Genomic DNA, 12,259 nt, shown 5'->3' with positions numbered 1-12,259 from the left:
CTTCTTCTGTGGTGTATGTAGTGTGTGTCCATCAGTGACGGGGCTGCAGCCGCCGGAGCGTAGGAATGTGCTGAACATCAGATTAATGAGTGGGCGGAGCCTGTTTCTGTATGAATCAACATGAGCTGATGTTTGATCTTATCCTGCTTCCTGTTTCTACTGGGCCATTATCTCACTGTGTACACTGCTGAACAATGACTGACTACTGCTGTGTGTGTGTGTGTGTGTGTGTGTGTGTGTGTGTGTGTGTGTGTGTGTGTGTGTGTGTGTGTGTGTGTGTGTGTGTGTGTGTGTGTGAGAGAGGGTGTGTGTGAGAGTGAGAGTGTGAGAGAGACACTGTCTCCTCAGGTTTTTGTATCTGGTTGGATGTGTACACAGGTGTGTATTTAGAGGAAATAATCTCAGACTCAGTGTGTGCAGTCTCCTCTGACGGTGTGTTTCATCTCCACCAGGTGGCGCCACAGTCAGAAATGTTCTTTCACCTGCTCCGTGTGTCTGTCATAGTGAAGTTTTACTGTCCGTCAGTCTCAGGTGTCTCTGACAGGACAGGACACTCACCTGAGGAGACTCAGTGAGGGTTCATCCTCTGACGACCATGAATCTCTGTTTGTCTCAATGACGATGGTCAACGAGTGAATTCACTGAAACGTTGGACAACCTCTCCTTAAGCCACAGTTATTCCTCTCTCTGATTGGCAGATGTTTGAGGTGACATCACTGACAGGAAGTTGTTCTCCATGTTTTTGGACTAAACCTCACAGGAACCTGAGCCCCAGTGCTCCCATTAAACTTCTGACAGTCAGGGAGGGGGGCTGTCACCCTTTCACAGCCACAGTCTTTGTGTCTACGAACCGTCTCATTTCAGGTCTGACTGGCTCACTGCCATTACCTCATCTGGACCCAGAACTCAGACTCAGGCTCAGTCTCACACTGGACTCAGACTCAGACTAGACTGGACTCAGATTCAGACTCAGTCTCAGACTCAGACTGGACTCAGACTCAGACTAGACTCAGTCTCAGATTCAGTTTCAGACTCACACTGGACTCAGACTGGACTCAGACTCAGTCTCAGATTCAGACTCAGTCTCAGATTCAGTTTCAGACTCAGACTGGACTCAGACTCAGTCTCAGACTGGACTCAGATTCAGACTCAGTCTCAGACTCAGACTGGACTCAGACTGGACTCAGACTTGACTCAGATTCAGACTCAGTCTCAGACTCAGACTCAGTCTCAGACTGGACTCAGACTTGACTCAGATTCAGACTCAGTCTCAGACTCAGACTCAGTCTCACACTGGACTCAGACTCAGAATTGACTCAGATTCAGACTCAGTCTCAGACTCAGACATTGATTAGACACTGAGTTGATAGAGAGAGAATGAATGAGCAGAACTACTGATGATGATCATTTCTTTATAAATCATTTCATTTTTGCCTTTATAACAGCAGCAGTGAGAGAGAGGAAGAGATGCAGCACAGGGCCACACGTCACACTCCACTAATCTTTATTTCTCTTTAAATTTGAGTTTATTCAAATTTCTTTTAAAAACTTTTACATTTCATTGATCAACTGACCATAAAGTTGAAACAGGGGAAGAGAATAAAACAGATTGAGCAGCTGTAACACTGACAGTCACCAGTAGAGAGAGACAGCGAGGTGAGAGGGGGAGGGGAGGAGACGAGGGAGTGACTGACAGCTGGTGGGTGGAGCCTAATGTGAGAGACGCAGGAGTGAGAGTGAGAGTGAGAGTCAGACCTGAAGAGACGAGGGACAGAGACAGACAGAGGGACCATGGTTTCACACTGGAATATACAACTACTGACTACACACTGTACACAACATGGTAAGATCACACACACACACACACACACACACACACACACACTGTAATAATAATCTTCAACTGCAGTTTGAAGCACATGTTGTCTGTGTGTGTGTGTGTGTGTGTGTGTGTGTGTGTGTGTGTGTGTGTGTGTGTGTGTGTGTGTTTTGAAGGTTTGTTGTGGTGGGGGAGGGCACAGCGGGGGTGTAAGGTTTCCACCAGAGTGTATTCTTCAAACATTTGTTGTGTGTGTGGGTGGGTGTGTGTGTGTGTGTGTGTGTGTGTGTTTGGGTGTGTGTGTGTGTGTGTGTGTGTGTGTGTGTGTGTGTGTTTGGGTGGGTGTGTGGGTGTGTGTGTGGGTTTGTGTGAATGTGGGGGTGTGTGTGTGTGTGTGTGTGTGTGTGTGTGTTTGGGTGGGTGTGTGTGTGGGTGGGGGGTGTGTGTGTGTGTGTGTGTGTGTTTGGGTGGGTGTGTGTGAGTGTGGGTGTGTGTGTGTGTGTGTGTGTGTGTGTGTGTTTGGGTGGGTGTGTGTGTGGGTGTGTGAGTGTGTGGGTGGGTGTGTGTGAAGCTGGTGTAAAGACCAGGTCCTCAGACCCATTACCTCTGAGTGTAAAAGAACATCTGTGTAGGTCTGAGGATCAGCTGATCTGAACCAGGACCTGGTCTTTCCTCCAGAGTCTTCAGTAACTCATTCATTCACCTCAGGCTTTATTGTCCCAGATGGTCACAGCAGATGGAAGCAGTGAAACAGACACATCAGAAACAGAGTGACAGTAAGAAACAGTCAGTAAAACAGATTCAAACAGATTCAACTCAGACACTAACTCAGTAGATACAGTGACTCAGTAGACTCAGTAGATACAGTGACTCAGTAGATACAGTAGATACAGCAGATACAGTAGACTCAGTAGATACAGTAGATACAGTGACTCAGTAGATACAGTAGATACAGTGACTCAGTAGATACAGTAGATACAGTGACTCGGTAGATACAGTGACTCAGTAGATACAGTGACTCAGTAGATACAGTAGATACAGTGACTCGGTAGATACAGTGACTCAGTAGATACAGTGACTCAGTAGATACAGTAGATACAGTGACTCGGTAGATACAGTAGATACAGTGACTCGGTAGATACAGTGACTCGGTAGATACAGTGACTCAGTAGATACAGTAGATACAGTGACTCGGTAGATACAGTAGATACAGTGACTCAGTAGATACAGTAGATACAGCAGATACAGTAGACTCAGTAGATACAGTAGATACAGTGACTCAGTAGATACAGTAGATACAGCAGATACAGTAGACTCAGTAGATACAGTAGATACAGTGACTCAGTAGATACAGTAGATACAGTGACTCAGTAGATACAGTAGATACAGTAGATACAGTGACTCAGTAGATACAGTAGATACAGTGACTCGGTAGATACAGTGACTCAGTAGATACAGTAGATACAGTAGATACAGTGACTCAGTAGATACAGCAGATACAGTAGACTCAGTAGATACAGTAGATACAGTGACTCGGTAGATACAGTAGATACAGTGACTCGGTAGATACAGTGACTCAGTAGATACAGTGACTCAGTAGATACAGTAGATACAGTGACTCGGTAGATACAGTAGATACAGTAGGTACAGTGACTCGGTAGATACAGTGACTCGGTAGATACAGTGACTCAGTAGATACAGTAGATACAGTGACTCGGTAGATACAGTGACTCAGTAGATACAGCAGATACAGTAGACTCAGTAGATACAGTAGATACAGTAGACTCAGTAGATACAATGACTCAGTAGATACAGTGACTCAGTAGATACAGTAGATACAGTGACTCAGTAGATACAGTAGATACAGTAGACTCAGTAGATACAATGACTCAGTAGATACAGTGACTCAGTAGATACAGTAGACTCAGTAGATACAGTAGATACAGTGACTCAGTAGATACAGTAGATACAGTAGATACAGTAGACTCAGTAGATACAGTAGATACAGTGACTCAGTAGATACAGTGACTCAGTAGATACAGCAGATACAGTAGACTCAGTAGATACAGTAGATACAGTGACTCAGTAGATACAGCAGATACAGTAGACTCAGTAGATACAGTAGATACAGTGACTCGGTAGATACAGTAGATACAGTGACTCGGTAGATACAGTGACTCGGTAGATACAGTGACTCAGTAGATACAGTAGATACAGTGACTCGGTAGATACAGTGACTCAGTAGATACAGCAGATACAGTAGACTCAGTAGATACAGTAGATACAGTGACTCGGTAGATACAGTAGATACAGTAGATACAGTGACTCAGTAGATACAGTGACTCAGTAGATACAGTAGATACAGTAGATACAGTGACTCGGTAGATACAGTAGATACAGTAGATACAGTGACTCGGTAGATACAGTGACTCAGTAGATACAGTAGATACAGTAGATACAGTGACTCGGTAGATACAGTGACTCAGTAGATACAGTGACTCGGTAGATACAGTAGATACAGTAGATACAGTGACTCGGTAGATACAGTGACTCGGTAGATACAGTGACTCAGTAGATACAGTAGATACAGTAGATACAGTGACTCGGTAGATACAGTGACTCAGTAGATACAGTGACTCAGTAGATACAGTAGATACAGTGACTCGGTAGATACAGTGACTCAGTAGATACAGCAGATACAGTAGACTCAGTAGATACAGTAGATACAGTAGACTCAGTAGATACAATGACTCAGTAGATACAGTGACTCAGTAGATACAGTAGATACAGTGACTCAGTAGATACAGTAGATACAGTAGACTCAGTAGATACAATGACTCAGTAGATACAGTGACTCAGTAGATACAGTAGACTCAGTAGATACAGTAGATACAGTGACTCAGTAGATACAGTAGATACAGTAGATACAGTAGACTCAGTAGATACAGTAGATACAGTGACTCAGTAGATACAGTGACTCAGTAGATACAGCAGATACAGTAGACTCAGTAGATACAGTAGATACAGTGACTCAGTAGATACAGCAGATACAGTAGACTCAGTAGATACAGTAGATACAGTGACTCGGTAGATACAGTAGATACAGTGACTCGGTAGATACAGTAGATACAGTGACTCGGTAGATACAGTGACTCAGTAGATACAGTAGATACAGTGACTCGGTAGATACAGTGACTCAGTAGATACAGCAGATACAGTAGACTCAGTAGATACAGTAGATACAGTGACTCGGTAGATACAGTAGATACAGTAGATACAGTGACTCAGTAGATACAGTGACTCAGTAGTAGATACAGTAGATACAGTAGATACAGTGACTCGGTAGATACAGTAGATACAGTAGATACAGTGACTCGGTAGATACAGTGACTCAGTAGATACAGTAGATACAGTAGATACAGTGACTCGGTAGATACAGTGACTCAGTAGATACAGTGACTCGGTAGATACAGTAGATACAGTAGATACAGTGACTCGGTAGATACAGTGACTCGGTAGATACAGTGACTCAGTAGATACAGTAGATACAGTAGATACAGTGACTCAGTAGATACAGTGACTCAGTAGATACAGTAGATACAGTGACTCAGTAGATACAGTGACTCGGTAGATACAGTGACTCGGTAGATACAGTAGATACAGTGACTCAGTAGATACAGTGACTCGGTAGATACAGTGACTCGGTAGATACAGTGACTCAGTAGATACAGTAGATACAGTAGATACAGTGACTCGGTAGATACAGTGACTCGGTAGATACAGCAGATACAGCAGATACAGTAGATACAGTGACTCGGTAGATACAGTGACTCAGTAGATACAGTAGATACAGTGACTCAGTAGATACAGTAGATACAGTAGATACAGTAGACTCAGTAGATACAGTGACTCAGTAGATACAGTGACTCGGTAGATACAGTGACTCAGTAGACTCAGTAGATACAGTGACTCAGTAGATATACAGTAGATACAGTGACTCGGTAGATACAGTGACTCAGTAGATATACAGTAGATACAGTAGATACAGTGACTCAGTAGATACAGTGACTCAGTAGATACAGTAGATACAGTGACTCAGTAGATACAGCAGATACAGTAGACTCAGTAGATACAGTGACTCAGTAGATACAGTGACTCGGTAGATACAGTGACTCAGTAGATATACAGTAGATACAGTAGATACAGTGACTCAGTAGATACAGTGACTCAGTAGACTCAGTAGATACAGTGACTCAGTAGATACAGTGACTCAGTAGACTCAGTAGATACAGTGACTCAGTAGATATACAGTAGATACAGTAGATACAGTGACTCAGTAGATACAGTAGATACAGTAGATACAGTAGATACAGTGACTCAGTAGATACAGTGACCCGGTAGATACAGTAGATACAGTAGATACAGTAGATACAGTAGATACAGTGACTCAGTAGATACAGTGACTCAGTAGATACAGTAGATACAGTGACTCAGTAGATACAGTAGATACAGTAGATACAGTAGACTCAGTAGATACAGTGACTCAGTAGATACAGTAGATACAGTAGATACAGTAGATACAGTGACTCAGTAGATACAGTGACTCAGTAGATACAGTAGATACAGTGACTCAGTAGATACAGTGACTCAGTAGATACAGTAGATACAGTGACTCAGTAGATACAGTAGATACAGTAGACTCAGTAGATACAGTAGATACAGTAGACTCAGTAGATACAGTGAGCCGGTAGATACAGTGACTCAGTAGATACAGTAGATACAGTGACTCAGTAGATACAGTAGATACAGTGACTCGGTAGATACAGTAGACTCAGTAGATACAGTAGATACAGTAGATACAGTGACTCAGTAGATACAGTGACTCAGTAGATACAGTGACTCAGTAGATACAGTAGATACAGTAGACTCAGTAGATACAGTAGATACAGTAGACTCAGTAGATACAGTGACTCAGTAGATACAGTAGATACAGTGACTCAGTAGATACAGTAGATACAGTGACTCAGTAGATACAGTGACTCAGTAGATACAGTGACTCAGTAGATACAGTGACTCAGTAGATACAGTAGATACAGTGACTCAGTAGATACAGTAGATACAGTGACTCAGTAGATACAGTGACTCAGTAGATACAGTAGATACAGTGACTCAGTAGATACAGCAGATACAGTAGACTCAGTAGATACAGTGACTCGGTAGATACAGTGACTCAGTAGATACAGTAGATACAGTGACTCAGTAGACTCAGTAGATACAGTGACTCAGTAGATATACAGTAGATACAGTAGATACAGTAGACTCAGTAGATACAGTGAGCCGGTAGATACAGTGACTCAGTAGATACAGTAGATACAGTGACTCAGTAGATACAGTAGATACAGTGACTCAGTAGATACAGTAGACTCAGTAGATACAGTGACTCAGTAGATACAGTAGATACAGTAGACTCAGTAGATACAGTGACTCAGTAGATACAGTGACTCAGTAGATACAGTAGATACAGTGACTCAGTAGATACAGTGACTCAGTAGATACAGTAGATACAGTGACTCAGTAGATACAGTAGATACAGTGACTCAGTAGATACAGTAGATACAGTGACTCGGTAGATACAGTAGACTCAGTAGATACAGTGACTCAGTAGATACAGTAGATACAGTAGACTCAGTAGATACAGTGACTCAGTAGATACAGTGACTCAGTAGACTCAGTAGATACAGTGACTCAGTAGATACAGTAGATACAGTGACTCAGTAGATACAGTAGATACAGTGACTCGGTAGATACAGTAGACTCAGTAGATACAGTAGACATTTGTCTTCAGTGGTCTAACCTGGATTTGTTTGTGTGATGCCTCATGGACAGAAGCTTCGAGTGACTCACTCCATCATTACAGCAGTGGAGTGAAGCTCATCTAGAGCAGGAGGTATTGATTAACTGACACTAAGTGATCATTATTTTATTACTTCCTTTACAACAAAGGGAGGGAGAGAGATGTCTGATCAGCTTCAGTTGATCTGACTGAATAGAGAAGTTTGTCTGTGAGTTGATCTATAACTGATCGATACAGATAGTCAGAGGTGGAGTCGTTTCTGATAGAGCTGCACAACAGAGATGGATGAATAGATAGATCGATACTTTATATATCCCCTAGGGGAAAGTCATGTGTCCATTAGCTCATTGTTGATAATAATAATAATAAAAACAGTTGATAATAAATAAACAATAAAAATAGTAAGATTTTATGATAATAATATATGAGTCCACTGTCTTTGGCTGAGGTGTTGTTCAGCCTGATGCAATGGGAACAAAGGATCCCCTGACCCTCTCTGTCCTGCAGTGAGATGAGATGTTTGCTGCTGTAGCTGCTGCTATGTCCTGCAGGATGTTGTGGAGAAGATGGTTCATTTTATATTTCTGCTTTTTATTTGCACTGAAAATGTAAAAATGATGATGCTGTGATTGTTGTTCCTTTACGTGTGGAGAATCTGATCTGTAGGTCGGGCCGTCTCTGGAGCTCCACAACACTGATGGTGCTAATAATGCTAATGCTAACAATGAACAACAATGTGACACATTTACTTTCATTTGGATATTACACTTGGTCATATTGAGATTTCTATTATATTTTGATCAATCTTGCAGCTCTAATGTTACTCTAACAGAACTGTGGTGGAAACACAGATCTGGTCCAGATCTTGGAGCTGGTCTCTGGTCTCTGGTTGAACATCACAGTCTTCAGTCGGTTGACTTCAGCACAGAGACCTGAGGCTGTTGTTTCTGTCAGTGACTCACATACACACCTGAGCAGATGAAGTGCTGTTACCATGGAGACGGTGTGTGGGCGCGTCTTCATGTGTCATCTACCTGTGACTGTCACTGAGGCTGAACGAGCTCAGACCTGTTGGAGGTTTTTTTCATAACCAGAACCAGGACTGGAAAAACCACAACAGGGTTTTCTTTGTGAGACTATGAGTCACGTGATTCATGACTGATGGTCTCTCTGGATGGACCCAGAGTCTAGGTTCTGGAGGAATGCTTGTTCCCTGTCACACTGACACAGTCACCTGATGTCATCGGGTTTTTGACCAGTGAAGAAGAAGCTGAAGATGTTCAGTCACAGATTTTCAGTGTTTGGCCTGTTCCCTCGAAATAAATGCCAGTTAATTTTCTGTGGATTAACTGATTGATTAATCACTGGATCGTTGCAGCTCTATTCGTGATAACCAGGTCTAACAGGTTCATGACCGTCCATCCATTTTCTTATCTGGACTTGGGTAACGGTGGCAGCAGGGGACTCCAGACCCCCCTCTCCCCAGGTGTTCCCAGGTGTGTTCAGTTGTCATCCTTGCAGGTGGTTCTGGGTCTACCTCAGGCTCCTCCTCCAATCACAGTTTTCGTCTGCAAAAAAATGAGCCTGTCTCAACATTTTCTGCAACACAGCGTGACATCATCCAGCAGCCCCCTGAGCTGTGTTGGCCAATCAGACGCCTACAATGTGTACTGTGGATGGTGTGCTTCTGATGTTTACCTGATCACCATGGAGACGGAGGATAAAACAATGGCTGCTGCCAATGAGTCTGGATCTCTACCTGGAGCTGGACTTCCTGCTCCACACCTTATTTACTTACCTGCACCTGTGGGAACACGCCCACATCAACACGTGTTTTCAGTTTGAGTCCAAACAGTTCACCGTCCGCTTTGTGACCCGATCCTCCAGTGATGTCAGAACAAACCTGCGTCAGGCGCCATCACACCGAGAAGAAAAAAAATATATATAGAGGGAAACTGGATTTAAACTGATGCTCTGCAGGTTTCAGCTGGAGAGACAGAGGGAAGAGGAGACAGTCAGTCAATCGATCAATCAATCAATCAATCAATCAATCAATCAATTAATCAAACTTTATTTGTATAGCATTTTTCATACAGGTCAGTGCAGTTCAAAGAGCTTCAGACTGATGAAGAAAACTGAGAATAAGATTCAATAAAATAGATTTTAAAAGTTGTAATAACATCACCAAACAAACAAAAACATAAAATTAACAATAAAACACAGATAAAATACAATAAATTACAATTTACAACATAATTAGAATACAATTAGTGAATAAAACAAAGTGACTAATGATTAAAACCATATTAATTAAGAGCCAGGCTGCAGGTCAGTTGTGAGTTTAGTTAGAGAAGTTTGATGGAAGCTGGACGTGTTCAGGCTCCTGCTCTGAGACACGGAGTCAGACATGTTTGGACTTGTCGAGGGGCTGCTGGGTAAAAAGACGGGAGGCGGGGGGTGGTGAAGAAGTTCAGGAATGTAGAGGAAATGGACTAGTACTGATGGATGAGGCTCCACTCAGACAACAGAGAGCAGAGGCTGCAGCTCCACCTTCACAGGAAGTGACTGATGAAGATGAAGACGAAGATGACTGCAGTCAATTCACAGATTAACAGAAGTAAAACACAAAGTGAGGGGGCCGACAGATAATTAGCAAAACATGTAATTATATATCTGTGTGTGTGTGTGTATACATATATATATATATATATATATATATATACATACACACATATATTTTAATACTTTGATAGGAAATGATTTTTAACAACATTTAAAATGTTGAAAAACTTTTATTGTGGAGACTGCGAATCACTGCAAAATGCCAGTGATAGGACCTTTGATGTTGTCACCAGCTGGACCATGTGACCATGTCGTGTACTTGTTTGTTATCTCAGTCTGATTGCGCGCTAATCAAAATGGCTAGCTGGTTAGCAACAGAAACCCCGCCCCCCGTCCCCTGCTCTCAGTTCAGTCCTGAGTGTTCGATCATCATCCTTAAAATAAAAAGTGCTCTGAGACGATATGTGGCCTCTGTATTGTTACGTGGTCGGATGTGGGCCGCAAACCGTTTTGAGATTGTCTCGTGGGACATGACCTGGAAAAGGTTTGGAACCACTGAACTTACTGTAAAGAGATTTAGTCAAAAACTCAACAACAAAATGTCACATTTTAATTTAAATGTTGTTAAACTGTGAAACATGAGACGCCTCCATTTTCAAACTTCAGCCCAGTGATGAGAGCTCAGAGGAGAAACAACCTGACCTGTGTTTATGTCGCTCTCCCTCATCACGGCAGTCATAAATAAGTCCTCAGGCCTCAAATAAAGTTAAAGTTAACCTCGGTGCTGGTTGTAACCATATATTCTGATCTGGTTATGTTGCTATTCTCATCTGACATCCCAGATATTTGAGTCAGGAGATCTGGTTATATTGACCGTCCAAAAAATGTATGACAGTTTTCAAAACACAGCCTCAAAACTGGAGGATGGAGGAAGGTGTGTGTGTGGGGTGGGGGGTCTGCAGCCAAATCCACATCAGGAAACTCTGTTGAACCACAGACTCATCTCCCGCTGCACACTGAGAAATGTCTGAGACAGATGATCATGAACAGAAGAATCTTTTCTACCTGGAGGTTTTAACTCTTGATGAAAAGTGATGTGTCTTCAGACTCTTGAACCTTCAGGCTACAACTCACCCCGAAAGGCTTTTATTCCTCTGATAACAGGCGTGTCTCAGGACTCGTCACTGACAGGAAGTGTCCTTTGTCCCAGGTGTTGAGTGCTGTGTTGTTGGGACAGGACGGTCCTGAGACGGTGGACTACAAAGTCCTGGTCTCAGACTCTGGAGGAGGCAGCACAATGAGGCAGTGTTCCTGCAGATCCAGAGGAATCTGTCTGTAACATGCTGTCATCCAACTGCTCCAGCCTGAAACCTGAACGTCACCCCCCCCCCACTCTGTCATGGAAAACCCCCCTCCACAGAAACGCCACACCCCAACACCTGAACCTAACACCGGTTACGAGCAGATTCCCCGACATGAGATTCTCTGACCTACCTCAGTCAGAGCTGAAACCTGCAGCGACGAGGAGCCACCGATTCATGTTTTCACTTCCAACCACTTCTTCTTCTTTTTCTTTTTCAAGGATGAACTGATTAGATTTTGGTGGTTAAAGGTCAACGTCACTGTGACCTCAATAATCTGTAAAAACCCCTCTGGTCATTATTCAACACTAACTCAGGAAGGAGAGACTGAGACCATGTTTCCTGACACTTGGCTGGATGAAGTGAATCGACTCATGTTGAGTTTCATCCTGCGTATATCTGTCTGGACTTGGTACAACAACTCCACCAAGTGTTGTTGGGTAACCATAGAAACAGAGTTGTGTATGTGTTGACTCCTCCACTAGTTTCAGATGATTGTGCTGATTGGACAACATAAAGCCTGGAGACCTGATGATGAATATAGAACAAAAGGCCTGACATGGTTTAAATCACCCTGCAGAGTCTTGAGCTGTCCACCTCATTGTGTTCACCTGTGTTCATAACAGGTTAGATGGATGATCCACTAATCACAGGGTTGGTGGT

General features: G+C 42.9%; 1 protein-coding gene across 2 annotated transcripts in view; it reads left to right on the top strand.

Annotated features, from left to right (window-relative positions):
• Positions 1 to 1,762: 1,762 nt before the first annotated feature.
• Positions 1,763 to 12,259, top strand: part of plekhg4 (pleckstrin homology domain containing, family G (with RhoGef domain) member 4) — a 42,872-nt gene continuing 32,375 nt past the window's right edge. For both annotated transcript variants that reach the window (XM_056376759.1, XM_056376751.1), the window contains exon 1: positions 1,763 to 1,843. In XM_056376759.1, coding sequence (XP_056232734.1) covers positions 1,841 to 1,843 — 3 coding nt within the window. In that variant the 5' untranslated portion in view covers positions 1,763 to 1,840. The remainder of the gene's footprint in view (positions 1,844 to 12,259) is intronic.

The sequence above is a fragment of the Seriola aureovittata genome, chromosome 1, assembly GCF_021018895.1.
Source record: "Seriola aureovittata isolate HTS-2021-v1 ecotype China chromosome 1, ASM2101889v1, whole genome shotgun sequence".
NCBI lineage: Eukaryota > Metazoa > Chordata > Actinopteri > Carangiformes > Carangidae > Seriola > Seriola aureovittata.
This window is presented reverse-complemented; position numbering and strand designations above follow the sequence as displayed.